Source organism: Oryza brachyantha, chromosome 6, assembly GCF_000231095.2.
Source record: "Oryza brachyantha chromosome 6, ObraRS2, whole genome shotgun sequence".
NCBI classification, from domain to species: Eukaryota; Viridiplantae; Streptophyta; class Magnoliopsida; order Poales; family Poaceae; genus Oryza; species Oryza brachyantha.
The window spans coordinates 5,521,812-5,536,383 of NC_023168.2; the positions used below are offsets into that span (position 1 = coordinate 5,521,812).

General features: G+C 42.9%; 2 protein-coding genes across 2 annotated transcripts; one reads left to right on the forward strand and one right to left on the reverse strand.

The window, feature by feature from the left end:
* Positions 1 to 285: 285 nt before the first annotated feature.
* On the forward strand, positions 286 to 7,094 carry LOC102716225. Its single transcript, XM_006656775.3, has 9 exons — positions 286 to 912; positions 1,010 to 1,147; positions 2,260 to 2,339; positions 2,827 to 3,239; positions 5,048 to 5,232; positions 5,447 to 5,532; positions 5,711 to 5,844; positions 5,946 to 6,245; positions 6,412 to 7,094. Exons 1-9 carry the CDS (start codon positions 346 to 348, stop codon positions 6,597 to 6,599), a joined length of 2,091 nt encoding a protein of 696 aa, XP_006656838.1. The 5' UTR covers positions 286 to 345; the 3' UTR covers positions 6,600 to 7,094.
* Positions 7,095 to 7,560: 466 nt separating this feature from the next.
* On the reverse strand, positions 7,561 to 10,187 carry LOC102716509. The gene is made up of 9 exons (XM_040525554.1): positions 10,103 to 10,187; positions 9,841 to 10,010; positions 9,662 to 9,724; positions 9,484 to 9,503; positions 9,334 to 9,378; positions 8,719 to 8,786; positions 8,479 to 8,618; positions 8,129 to 8,217; positions 7,561 to 7,978 (listed from the first exon to the last, which is right to left on the reverse strand). The coding sequence occupies exons 1-9, from the start codon at positions 10,185 to 10,187 to the stop codon at positions 7,861 to 7,863; spliced, it is 798 nt and encodes a 265-aa protein (XP_040381488.1). The 3' UTR covers positions 7,561 to 7,860.
* Between the last annotated feature and the right edge of the window lie 4,385 nt (positions 10,188 to 14,572).

Below are 14,572 nucleotides of genomic sequence, written 5' to 3' on the forward strand. Positions count from 1 at the left end.
GCCAGCTGGGCGATGAGGTGGTCGACCCGGAGGTCAGCGCCAAGGGAGGTGGCGCTGTATCGTAGTACGTACCCGACGAACTGTTTTTGGATGAAGTTTTTATCGGAAACAAATTTTAAAATAAGTTTGTAAAAGGATCAATTTATCAAGAAAAAAAAAACGGGCAAATCATTATGCCACCCTCTCAAACTCAGCCTTGGGCCGGCCCACCCAACAACGTTGTTCGCTCAATCCAACACCTTTTAGCTTCCCGTCCCACAAAATTCCGAAAATAGAAAATCGGGGCCAGCCCCCAAAAACCCTCGCGCCGCGGCCAGGCGGTGAGCCGCCGCCGCCGCACGCCCCATGGCGCGGCCGACGTTCTCCCCATCTCCCTCGCCCGTCGTCCCCGTCAAGAGAGAGCTCGTCGACGAGGACCACACGCCCCTCCCGTCGTCGCGTAAGAGACGCCGCCGCGACCACCTCTCGCCCGCCGCAACCCCAACCCCAGCCCACCTACTCGTCACGCCGCAGACCGTCCCGTCGGGGAGCTCGAGGCGCGACTTCTTCGAGGGGAAGTCGAGCGTGCTGCCCGGGCTGACTCCGCCGTCCTTGCCCACCGCCGTCAAGGTCGAACCCGACGGCGAGGCCGAGGCCGAGGCCGAGGGCGAGGCAGGGGCTGCCGCGGACGCCGACGCCGGTGGCGACCGGGATATCCGCAGGGAGGTGGTCAGGGTAGATGACAACTTCCAACCCTCGAGGCCTGCGCGGGCGGAGCCCCCTACCCTCTGGGCCAACCGCCGCCGCCTCTCCCGAATCCTCCACGAGCTCGTCCGCGCGCACCGGTGGCGCGACGCGGCCGGGCCCTTCTCCGCGCTCGTCGCCGGCACCCGGTACCCGGAATCCTTCGAGGAGTTGCGCAGCGTGTTCGCGGTAAGCAGAGCGTGCCTGCCTGGTTGAAATCTATGTAGCATCAATTTGGATGGATCGATTATGTGTTCTCTAATTTGGGGGAAATGCTGAATGGAAGGTCGGCATGGAGATCCATAGGCGGCACTTTGAGAACGGTGGTATGAAGCTAGGTGCCAGGAGTCGCTACTACCTCAGGACGCTGAAGCTGTATGATGTTTGGGTGCGAAGGCTAGGTTGGTTACTCACTTGTGCAAATGTAAGTTTCAAATCATGCTGTTAAGTGTACCGACTACCGCATGTAATTCTGTTATTGTCATTATTAACTCATTACCTGATGCTACTATGGTTAAATTTGGAAGTTACACTTGTTGCCGCCCCTCAATTTTTTTTCTTGGGGGCTATGAAAAGCTATTAGCTTGGTGTTGGCCCCACTATTTGAACCTGATGCTACTATCCCTGTTGGCTGGCAATAGCTGGTTGCTAACATAACTACCTATCCCTCTGAAATCTGACTGCCAATTTCACTTATTTATGCCACAGGTCCCATCGTTGATCTAGCTTACTATAACCAGATGTTTTTAAGAATCTTTTGTAGAACATGTGGGTTAAGATTAAAGGGAGAATTGGAAACTGAACTTATTTGACATATTCCTTTACATCCTCCAACCTTGAAAGCGAGCACTTGAACACTTCCTTCATCCAAGATTATAAGGACATGTGGAGTTTTTGAAGAGATTAAGGTTGAGGTGATGGATGGCTGTGATTGGTTGAAATGGGGAAGTAGGTGAGATGAGGAAGTAGGGGGGATGTCCTTATATTTCTTGACAAATCTGAAATTCTACATCTCCTTATATTTCTGGACAGAGGGAATACCATTTTCTAAATAGCGTTTTTGCTCTGGATTTCATTTTTTACTTCTCCATATCTTTCATATTTGATCCCAGCGCCATTATCTAATTTTTTTGGTATTTGACAATCCTGTTGGGTGCAGAGTTACACATCAATTCCTGTATTTTCCTTGTGTTTTTGGATTCATTCTGTAGATTTGGGGAAATAGATAGTGTTGTGTGCATTTTTAGTTAGGTCATCTTTTCATTGTATTGTTAGTTTGGCCCTTATGTAAGCGGCAGTTAGCTGTCCACCTGTACTGTGACAAAATTGGAAATCAGGGGATAAAAAGCATTGACATGTAATACTAACTGCTTATACATTATCTGATTAATAAGATCATGTCATCACCTGAATAAAATATTTTATTGTAATATGGTTCCTTGCTGACTTTTATTTAATGTTTCATTAAATGTAAATGTACGGAAGATCATCATTAATGTTTTGCTATCTGTCTAACCCTGTTGATCTATTTGACAGAAACACTTGGTTAAACTTGAACTGGCTCTCTTTTATCTTTCACAAGGTAACATCGACAATGCATACAACACAACAAGAATGTAGGTGAACTGTTTGCTCTGTCTACTTTTTGGTGTCCCTTTTACTTATTGATCTGTTGTGTTGTGGATATGGCATTTCAAAGTGTTTGGTTAAAAACCTACTTCATATTCCCTTCTTAATTAGTTTTATGGAACCAAATATATGTTAGCATCTCTAATGAAATTATGGTTTGCAAAGATTATCAAGCATGTGACAGCTTGTTAATTGTCAAATGTATCTTATCTTTTTTTTTAGTTCCTGCATACTGTCAATAATTAATGAATTACAAATGTCTTTAAATACACATGTGCACATTTTAAAAGGCTTGTGCCCCTTAGTGCTGTGGCTGAGATACTTCTTAAGTGCCAAAGCTTTTGGGTAACTTTTGTGTTTTTCTAGTATTGCTTCTCTTTGCTTTTTTTTTCCAGCTGTTGCTTCCCATCTGACATGTACTTTCACTATTGAGTATAATGTGAGAACTTTGTTGCATTTTGTTTTTGTTTTCAGTCTTATTGCTATGGATGGTCTACAGACAGAGCCAACTGTAAATCTTATACATGGACTAATATCATATGACAAATGGTACTCTGGCTTGCCTAAAGATATGCAACTTGAGGATTTTGATGTTTACGGTCAATCATGCACAGTTTCAACGGCAACACATGGCTGTGATGAAAATGGTCAGCAAGATAGTTCAGATGACAATTGTAGCATTGATAGTGATTCTAGTTTTGATGGTTGCTCTTCACAAAGTTCTATCAATAATGGGAACATAGACACACAAAGGAAGATTCCCAAGAAACCTGGTTTTGTTCATTCTACAGAGGAAACTGGTTCACTTGGATCACAAGTGAATGAAAAAAATGTCGATACAGATTTTCAAAGTGTATTTTTCAATGCCTCCAATAGTCCTACTTGTGGTAAGTTCCGTTATGTTTTTTTTATTCGATACTTCATCAAACACTTTTTTACTAAGTATTATTGTAGTCATAGCCTTGTATAGTTGTATAATGTCTAATATACAAACTAGAAATATACTAAAGCGCTAAATGTGCTGCAACCTCATCTGCACACAACACTTTTGGTGTTCCATAGTGTTTACATGCTAGAGAAGGGATCCACCATAATAATAGTCTCCCGTGAGGCTGTGCCAGGTAGCTTCTGGACCCACACCTGCAAGACTGGACTTTGGAGTCTTGGGCATAATGCTCAAGCTAGTTCAGCAAGCTTAGAAATTTTTTAATATTTTTCTGGTTAGTTATTGTTATGCCCATGACAGAATTAATTTGGCTACCAAGTTTTTCAGTAAAATGAGTTTAAGGTTTTTACTAGTTGGGTATGAAGCAAGTAGAGAAACTTGTAGATTTTTTAAAAAATTTTTGAGATCTGATTGGACTATGTTGTTTCAATAGAAAATTTGGAAAGCAAGTAGATTGTTTTTACATTCTTGAAAAATTCTAATTAGAATTATCTAATGAAGTTTCTAATCAGAAAGTTTTGTTACAATGTTAGATTAAAACTTTATCAGTTGAAAGTAAAAAATAAAAGGAGGTACATGCACAAAATGGCTCAAATTAAGATGCGCATGTCTGTGGTTTTGCATGGTGTTCAAGACCATGATTGTTTGCCACTAAGAACAGAAGTTAGTAAGTGACCAACCATCTCTATGGAATCTTGGTTGAAATAGTGCCTACTGCCTGATCAGGTGGGGGGCCACCATCAGATTGGACAGCAAATTAAGGAAGAGAGGAAGGCAAGAAGCAGCGTAGGCTGTGGGACCACTTGGGATGTAGGGAAGAGGAGATAAATCAATGTTAGGTTGCATAGCTGTGGAGAAGTGTTCGCCAGCTTGTTGTTTGCGAGCGTCGCTAGTTAGCATTCCTCACAAAACACTGGACTGGAACCTGATAGAGCTGTCACAGAGAACCAATGCTAGGTATATGTCACAGTTAGTAAAATTTTCTTTGGTGCTGAGGGCACTAGTTCACATGTTATTACTGGATTATACATTTAAGCACACAACGCAATAATCATTTATTATTCAGAATTATTTTTTTGCCAGGATGGCTGAAGATAGACTACCCGAATTTCATTAAGAGAATTTACAGAGACCAAAGATCCAAGAGAACCAAAAACAAAGAACCCAGATGACATGGAAGCTGACTGATAAACAAGAACTCAGTCTGACTTATTCAGAAGCATTTCTCAGTCCCTTGAGGCTCTGATGCTGTTCATTCCGATCTATATTTCTGGATTATTTAGAATCCAATACCTATCTGTTGTTGTCTGTTATGATAAAGAATTCTGAACTATGAAACACCCTTTTTAAGGTATAGGTTGTGTTAGAAATGTATCTCCACATGTAGGCATGACGGCCTCCTGTCAGATTTAGTTTAAGACTAACTAAGAGCAAGTTCAATAGTATAGCCAACTACTAGCTTCAATTCATCTATAGTCAATCTAATAGCTAATTCATACAATAGTTACCTACAAAATATCAATACATGGTCTCATATGTCATATACACATTTTGTCTTAGAGCCGTGTGCAGCTGGCTACAAATTAATAGCCCATCTCCCTTCTCTCTCCCCTCTTATCTCTTTAAAATATGCTTATAACTGGCTTATAGCTTGCTATTGTACCTGCTCTAACATTGTTAAACTGAACCTGTAGATTCTTTACGCTATTTTCTATTTGTTTCTTGATCTCTTTCATTTTCATATTGAAGGATTGGAAAAAAGCTTGTTGCCATTACGTCTAAAGCATTCTGATGGGGCTTCAAATGCTTGCTTTGATTCATATTGGAAGTACAAGTCAACATATAATGCATTCTATGAAGATGCAGAGAAATGTCTGAGAGTGGCTCTTTATTCAACACCACCAATAATGGCAGCCTTATTGCCATTAATACAGGTGTTTGTCACTATCTCATTCTGATACTTATTAAGCATTATGTTTGTATATACAGATAACCTGAGCTGAACCAAATATCCCTACCAGCTAACTGGCATAAAGGCGTAACATTTGTATATGTCAATATGCCTTTCTCTCTGAATTGTGCCCTTTCTCTCTGAATTTGTATATCTAGCTGTACACATTTCATCTTGCTACTTGTGTTGTGTAACAGATTCTCCTGCTGGGTGATAAACTGAAAGATGCACTTGCTGAGCTTGAGAAGATCTGCCACAGTTCAACTACACAACTTCCTTTCAGGTGTTTAAGATTCCATATTATTGGTTATTTTGTAAAATAAGTTTTTTCACCCCATTCCTCATTCAATGTTTACTGCTTCAGATTACATCTTTGTGCTATACTATCTCCTGTTTTTTTGTCCTGGTTAACATAAAGTCTTTGCAGACTAATTACCTGAAGTTTAATTGTTTCTCTGCAGATTGAGAGGTAGATTGCTGGAATATTTTGACCAAAACCAAGTGTCAACCATTTCTTCTTGCTATGATGAAGCTTTGAGAAGAGATCCTACATGCAGCTACTCAATGCAGAGGCTAATCAGACTGCATAGAAAAGGTTCTGTCTGAGAATAAATATATTCTGGAGTGTTCTACTACTTGATTGCATTATTATTTGATCTTCAGCGCTGATTTACCACCTCTTGTCGGTTCCCCCAGGTTATTATAATACAATCCAACTACTTGAGGCGATAGCTTTACATCTAGATTCTGTCAATGGGAAACTTTGCATCTGGGAGGAACTTGTTGCATGCTTCCTTCGGCTATTTTCTGACCAGACTACTGACTGTGGGGATTGTATGTCATGTAACGTGCAAGGAGATGGAACCTTCACTGCTTCTAGTAACTTCGCCTGTGTCTTTTTTGAACAACACACAAGAGAAACATGGAAGGTCCGGTGCAGATGGTGGATGAACCACCATTTCAGTCAAAACATTTGTACATCAGAAACCGTAACAGGTACATGCTTATTCCTTGATGTGAAATATTCCATTGTGATCAATTGGGTCATGCAATAAAATGTCATCAGGCTTTGCTTTATACTCTTGGTTAGCTTGTGAGTCCCTGTTTTCGTTAGACATGTGATGTGATCAGGATACAGATAAAAGTGTTCCCTGTGTTACAGGTGATTGCAAGCTCCTGGTTTCGAAGGCTGCTTGTGCCTGTCATTTGTATGGACCGGAGTTTAGGTACGTCAAAGCCGTTGAGAGTTATCTTTCCGGGCAAGAAGCCAATGACGAGATCAATTTCTTATCCAGAAATATGCAGAATTCTGTAAGACTATTGCAGACGTTGGAGAAACTAACTTCATGATTCATTTTATTTATTTATTTTCCGTTTCATAGCGTAGTTCATGCATGATGCTGTAAGTAAAATTTTGGTGCAGTTTTGTGCCGGTGCCCCTCAAAATGAGGCTCATTATTTAGTATGACGAGAAGTGTTGTATCGAATATAGTGTGTAGGGAACTAGGGAATTAGTTTTGGCGCTGGCGAACCATTTCATTTCTTATGAATGTAGGGAGGAAAAAAATCGATGCTGAAGTTTAATATTCTATTTTGTAGTTTTGATGCCCCTCTATTGGAGGAAAGCAAATGAGAGTCAGAACTGTTCTTGGATAGGGTATTGACGGCATGTTTTATGCATTATTGCGAACTGAAACTGGGGCTGGTGGTTCTCAGAAAAGCCTAATTCTTGTGCATTCCTCGGGGTTTACAAAAAATCGTTATCACATGCAAAACGGCAACCAATAATCAAGCCGGGGAGGTGAAAAGGCCCGCGGTGACAAAAACAACTTTAAGGCCATTTGCTGTAGTGCTGTAGCCAGTAGGCACCATGCAGTAGTACAAGTGTTGACAATAGGCACAAAATCGAAGATGCCATGTAAAAAGGCATGATTAGCATATTATTAATTGAGTAATTGAGTATTAATTATTAAAATATTGAGAAATAGATTTATTTAATTTTTGAAAACTACTACCTCCGTTTAAATGTAAGATGTTTGACTTTTTTGGTTGTAACGTTTGACTATTCATCTTATTTAAAAATTTTGTATAAATATAAAAAAATGATTAAAGTTATTTCGATAATAAAGTAAGTCGCTGGCAAAATAAATGATATTTTCATAATTTTTTAAATAAGACTTGATCAAACATTGTAACAAAAAAAGTCAAACATCTTACGTTATGAAACGGAGGGAGTACTACTATATAAAAAAAAGTTTTCACACGAAATATATTTTAGCTTTAAAAGCATGCTAATGAAAAATGGGGGAGTAACTAAGCCCAAACAGCTAAAAAGAACGGGCTTGTGTGATAACACAAGGATTCAACCTAATGCAAACTGCAAACCATTTTAGTGATATTTCATTTACCATTTACCAGCCAATACCTATCTCATCCTTCTATCCATATCATGTGGGAAAGGCAAACGCACACTGCTACTCAAGCAGCACGCTCTCAGCTGAACAATCGTAGTTTTTACCTGAAGATTACTCGACCCATAACTCGTTCAGCAGCAACCATTCACACCCATCTCTGTCGAAGCTTGTCTATGCACAGAAACTAGGGCCCTTCTTCAGCTGGCCGCCTCCTCCAACCCAACCATGTTGTTGACTCCACAGCCAGGGCACGTGTACCGCCTCTGCAACTCATCTGCAAGTGAAGCGTGCGCTTTCTCCATTTCGGCTGTCCGCTTGCGTTCAGTTAAAGACGACCCTTTTTTGTTCATATTCTTGGAGAAATGGCAGCCCAAACACCTCACGGATTTGCTCAGGGAAGTAACGATTGATGTAACTAGATCTAAAGAGTTCAGAAGCTACTGGGAGAACTGAGAAAAAGGATATTCTCCGAGCTCCTGCAGTTGCTTCATCTCTCCCATCACGGCCTCCATAAGAGCTCTCTTCGCCTGGATATCAGCCAACTCCTGACGAACCTGCAAATGAAGACAGGGAGCTTCTCTGATTTATATCGGCACAATAAATTAATAACACATATTGCTGATTGTCAAGCATTAGCATTGCACAGTAAAATTGAAAAAGAACTGTTACTAGTTCCAAACCCACGTTAGAACAATTTATCAGCAGATGCATATACCAGAAAGTAATAAATATGTTTAGCTTTGTCAAATGTAAGCTGTGATTGATATTTGAAACCATCATCTTCCTTTGCATGTACAACACAAATAGAGATAAACCTTATCATGATCGCGCAGATCTTTTTGATACTCTTCTTCTAACGTGTGCACCTCAGCATTGGCATTGTTCACCTTGTCGATTAAACCTTTCAAAGTATCTTCTGACTCCATGATGTCGCTCCTGTCTATGAAATGTTGGCCTACCAAGTTGAACATCTCAGCAACGGTACTTGTAAACACATACAAACAAAACTGTGGATCAATGTTAAGCATGCACCATGAGCTCCTTGCCTTGCGTACCTTCTCCTGATGGCAGCTCAGAGCACTTCTCTCCTTTTAATTCGACAGAAACGTTCTTTTGAAACTGCCTGCACAAGACGAATATAGTGTCTCTTTTGATAGTAAACAGGAGGATCTTCCAAGATAAATTTCAGCTATCAAGCAATGTAAATGGACATGAAATGAACAAGCAGGAAACCAGTGCTGTTTAATTGTTCGGTAGCACAGAAAACAACCTGGTGTCAACTTGGTAAGTATCCCTCCACATAAGTAGTCAACCTCCATGATAAGGAGTCCTAATCATGGTGATTTGTATTGCACAAATAACAGTAATAAAAATTTAGCATCGCTATTCTCCAGTGCTCTGCTCCTTAATTCATGCACATCTGGAATTTTGTGATGAAGAAAGTACATCCATTGGTAATTTGATGTCCACAACCAAGCCCTAGGCTAGAGTTAATATCATCGATTAGCAGTGTACTAAGGATTTTTTGAGAGTATCAAGCATGGGTCAAGTAAATGAAGCAAGAGATGCAGCATCCGTTGTAGCAGGCTACCAGGTCGAATGTGCAGGAATACACCATGTGGAAGTCCTCACGGATTTGCAGGCAACCAGGAAGAACAAACATTTAATACCTTATCTTTGTGTTTAAATGATTCATCTGGTTGATAAACTCATCTCTGCAAGAATAAGGTTGCATGTCTAAGCTGTTTGCAACACAATTATCCACCGAAATGCAATCAATGGACCAGCAACAGAGAAACCAACAAAGCTCCCCTACTCACCTCTCAATGTCTGCCTTGCACTTTTTCGAGACATTATATCATATCAAGCACCAAAAGCGCGTCCACCATTTCCAATTGCAATGATGCAAACCAGCATAAACACATCAGCCCATCACACTAAACAACAAATTCCAATAGCGAACACTACAGTATGTAGATGAAACCCGAGGTTTCTGACCTTAAGCGCGTCCAGATCAGATCCCTCCTTCGATATTTCCTCCTGCAGATGCGAGATCGTCGCCTAAACCCACCGACACAACACAAACCCAACCGAATCAGGCGAAGTGGCCATGATCGAGGGAGAACAGGAGATAGCTTCATCGATTCCCATCGAGAGATGAGGAGAGAAACCGAGACCTCGAGCGCCTGGACGGACGCGGCGGCGATGGCGACCTGCACCTGGCTCCCCCGCAGATCCTGCTCCGCGTCCTCCCGCGCGCGCTTCGCGGCCCCGAGCTCCGCCGCGGCCGCGTCGGAGGCGGCCCGCACGTCGTCCAGCCGCCGCTTCAGGTCCGACACCCTCCGCTCTGCAAACGGCCGGAGGCGAAACGGATCAGCCTACCTCACCGGCGGCCACCGTGGCGAGGGGAAGGCGAGGGGTGGGGAAGAACTCGCTTACCGCCGTGGGACTTCTCGGCGGCGAAGTCGCGGATGATGGAGAGGAGCTGCTTCTGGGGCTCGCCGCCCGCCGCCGACGCAGCCATCAGGAGAGGGCGGAGAGGAGAGCGGAATCGCAGAGAGGCGAAAGCGCGGCGGGTGGGGAGTCGGGGACGCCCTTCCGGAAGCTTCTAGAAGGTTCGGGAGAGCCTTTCCCGCCTCGAGAGGAGCGAGAGAGATTTGGGAGACGGGAGCTAAGTGGGCTTCTTGGGCTATTGGAGAAGAGGCCCAATCATTGCTTCCTCCCACTAGTTATAGCCCTAGTTCACGGGCTCTCTCGACGCCACGTGGAAGTAACCCGGTAGGCCCACCAAAAATCTATTGAGGCCTTGTTGTTATGGCCCAACTCGGCCCGTCAAAGTAAGCCCAATTAAGAATTTTTGCTCTCTTGCATCCGCCATTTATTTCGTCGTATATTGGTCATTTGAGGTGATAACATGTTTTTTTAATTATATTTCTTTGTGGAAAAAGTTTTAAAACTTTAAATTATAGTCTATAAACTATCCTAGGGCCACGTTCGGCGACACAGCTAAGTTAACTTAGCTCTCTCGTTTTTCACGCGCACGCTTCCCAAACTACTAAACGATGTATTTTTTGCAAAAATTTTCTATAGGAAAGTTATTATAAAAAATCATATTAATCTATTTCATATTTTTAATAATTAATAATTAGTTAATTATGTACTAATATATTACTCTATTTTCCGTGTTGAATAAGATAACTTACCCCTCCGCCACCGAACGCGGCCTAGGTTAGATGAGAGTAGCATTTAATGCACATCAGATAATGAAATCAACCTAGGTTAGATATTTGGATTTAATTTCTCTCGCTAAGCACCAAAACCAGGCAGAACTCGTCATCTCTCACAAAATTTGGCCAGATGGCTTGAAATGGAGTTCGAGACCAGACACCAAATATAGGCTTTTTCAACTACACAGGAGGTTATCTTTTATCTTTCTAATGAAAACTAAAAAACCAAATATACATACTTGCAAACAAACAATAATTTGTAAATAAAAATTTTATATATGCCGTCTTAGCGATCTAAAAGCCAGGACTGAAAAATAAACTACAATAAAAAAAATCCAAAATCAACTCCAAATATAAAGTTAAAATTTTAAATTTTGGCTTATAAGCATAATTATAGATAAAAAGATGATGGTGATAATTGGCCTCCACACTTCAATATAATGCACACAAAATTATATTCCGTGACGCCGTGTGGGTCTCACGAGCCGCATAGAAGTATATGAACACGAGTACAGTAATGTGCATGCAAACTCGATCACTCTGATGGGCCGAAAGCAATTGCACACCTGTCGGTCACCTGCTAATCATGCCTGCAGTGCCCCGTTAGTTAGCCGACACAAGCAAATGCCTATACAAGGTGTTTAGCTTAGTACCTTCGTTTGTTTTATTAAGATAATGAGTACTCACTCCTACGTACACTCGTGAATTAATTTGTGTCTACATCAAACACTTCCAGATCGATCCCCTCGATCCTATGCTGGAGTAATGGAGTTAGTTGCTATTGGCTGGCAGAGAAATTCGAGTGTTTTTTGTTTGTTTGTTTTTTGAAATATGAGAAACTCGAGTGTCTTTTTGTTTATTTGTTTTTTGAAAGATGAGAAATCCCAGAGTGCCTGTGAGCTGAGAGGCTGAGAAAGGCGCTGAGAAGCCCACAATTAACAAGCTCACGAGGCCCAGGAGTACCAGAGAACACCAAAATTAATAAGCTTCTCAAAGTGTACTTACCCCATTTTATCCAGTGACACACATGACGCAACAGAGTATATATGCACTCTCTGAAAGCGTACGTGAGTGTTTGAATCTAGCTACGACAGTCGGGACGGCTCACATGCTGATTGAACTGTTCATGCCGTCGCCCATCGGTCAGCCATGTACTTACAAACACAGCCTTGAAAAAAATGAACGGTATATTTATAAACAAAAATAGTCTATAAATAAAACTTATATATATATATATATATATTAGCAATCTAAAAAACTAAAGAACAAATTATAATAAAAAATATTTAAAAACAAATTCAAATTTAAAGTTAAAATTTAAAATTTTAGCTTACAAGTATAAACAAAAGCAAAAAAATGAGCCGACCGTCCTACCAAAGCAGCAACAAATAGCAAATGGAAAATGGCATTCCGAGTATACGGAGACTGTAGTTGAGTGGGGGCAAAGCAGCCGGCCTAGAGATGGCAACAGGAAATTCGCCGTCGGGGATCGCTACCGCGTCCCCGTCCCCGCGGTGAAAAAAAATTCCCCGTCCCCGTCCCCGTCCCCGTCCCTGCCAACTCCGACGGTGCTTATAGTTAACCCATCCTCGATCACCGCGGTGATTTTTTCACCATGGTTTTCCCCGCCCGTGAGACGATGCGTCGACCGTCAGCGGACGGGCAGAGAGGGAGAGGGCGGCACACGGAGGTGGGTGGCAACGCGTCGGCGGGTCGGCGGTCATGCGAAGAGGAAGCGGGGTGCCAACGAACGGCAACTCGAAGTTGTCCGGCGAACGCGTGGATAAGGGCGGCACATCGGCGGGGACCTGGGCGCGCGGGCGAAGAGGGGCGGTACAGCGGGAGTCGGAGTGTCGGCGGGGCGGTAGTCAAGCGAAGAGAACGTGCACCGGCGTACGGGTGGCGCGCCAGCAGGAAGGCGGGTGGGCGGAGAGGTGCAAGAGCCACTCCGGCGACGGTCCGGCGGATGGGCAATGCGCCGGCATGAAGGCGAGCGGGCGGAGAGGTGCGGAAGCCGCTCCGGCAGTGGTCCGACGGATGGGTGGCATGCCGGCGCCACGAGCAGGCGGCGTGGCGGCGGCCGGGGGTGGGGTTAGGGTTAGCTGGGTTAGGTTTATATACTTTGTCTTGTGGGCTTTATTTTTTTGGGCCAATCCATATCAAAGTCTAAACTACATCCCTTCATAGTGCAAACGGGTCACCGCGTGGAACGGGGATGGAGAGTGGTGCACCGTCCCCGTCCCCGTCCCCGCCATCCCCGATGGGGATTAAATTGAGCCCATTTGATTTTCCATGGGTGGCATATATCAACCATCAGCCCATCACCATCCCTTGGTAGGTAAATTCATCGCGGGTAATCGGGTATCGGGTCCCATTGTCACCTCTAAGCCGGCCGGGAGGACAATCATATCCGGCATTGGGTAGCGCGGCGAGTAACTTCCCCGTCCGGCTGTCCGCTGCCCTGCGCCGACGGCGGAATCGAAGAAGAAGATTGCCCAGAAAATGGGCCAAAAGGCCGGCAGCTGGAGCTGGACCACGATCGTTTTCTTCTCGTCGTTCTTTCGCGAGTACGCGAATCAATTGTATTGATTAAAAATTGTCCGCGTATTCATCGGGCGTTGATCTAGTGGTGCATCATGCATGCTCGCGTTGCCACTCAGGTTATAGCTTCGACGCACTACGCGCGCGGCACTGGCACTGGCACAGGCATCGGCGGGGCCGGATCCAGCGTGAGGCTGCGGGAGCTCCAGCCCCCTCTATACGTTGGATCTCCTTACAAAATAGGAATAATGGTAAGAATACCATTATAATTTTGTAAAATTAAAGAGATGTTATTCTGATCTACTTGTTATTAACTCATGCAGTACTATATGTTATATATTGAGATATCAATGGTATATCTCTAATTTTGTAATACTGTAATGATATGTTTGCAAATTTCCTAAATAAAATAAAATAGGGGAGAAAGGAGAGTGAATAAGAGGAGAGGAACAAGAAGAGGAGGGTTGAAGGAAGAAGAAAATAACCAGTCCTTAGCCTTTAGACCCTAGATCTGGGACACCGGTACATACGTACGCACGGCATGAATGTTGAAGGTATTTGCGTGGTGCGAGCTTGATATGGTGCTCGATCTAGTAGCTAGCAGCCGATCGTCTGTAGTTGTCTTGCTTGGCCTTCAGGTTACAATTACGATATCCTCGCGCGTGGCAAAACCCAGAAGAAAGCGTGTTAGCTGATTGGAGTGGTGAGTTACTATCCAGTTTGATAAAAGAACTTTCGTTATCTTTTCTCGATTCAGAATATATATAATAATTTAATTAATGAATCTAGACAGCGGCACGAGGTCTTGTGATGATGATGGGAGTCTTACTTGATAGTCGATAAAATACAAAAGATTATATGATTTATATGACAGCTATTTAATGATATAAACAATGAAAAACATTACAAAGTTAAAAATCCAAGTTAAAAAGGTAAGATGCTCTATATAGAAACTTTTTAAAATATATATATATCATCTAATTGTTTAAAAAGGTACACGTAAAAGGTAAGGAGCAAAATTATACCAAAAGAATGTAGCCTGCAGGAGGATGCTGCCTTGCGCCTCCCGTTTTCGCTTTCAAATCATGGGGGAGGTAGGATGGCGGAGCAGAGCTAGCTTTCATGGCAGCATCTTACCTTT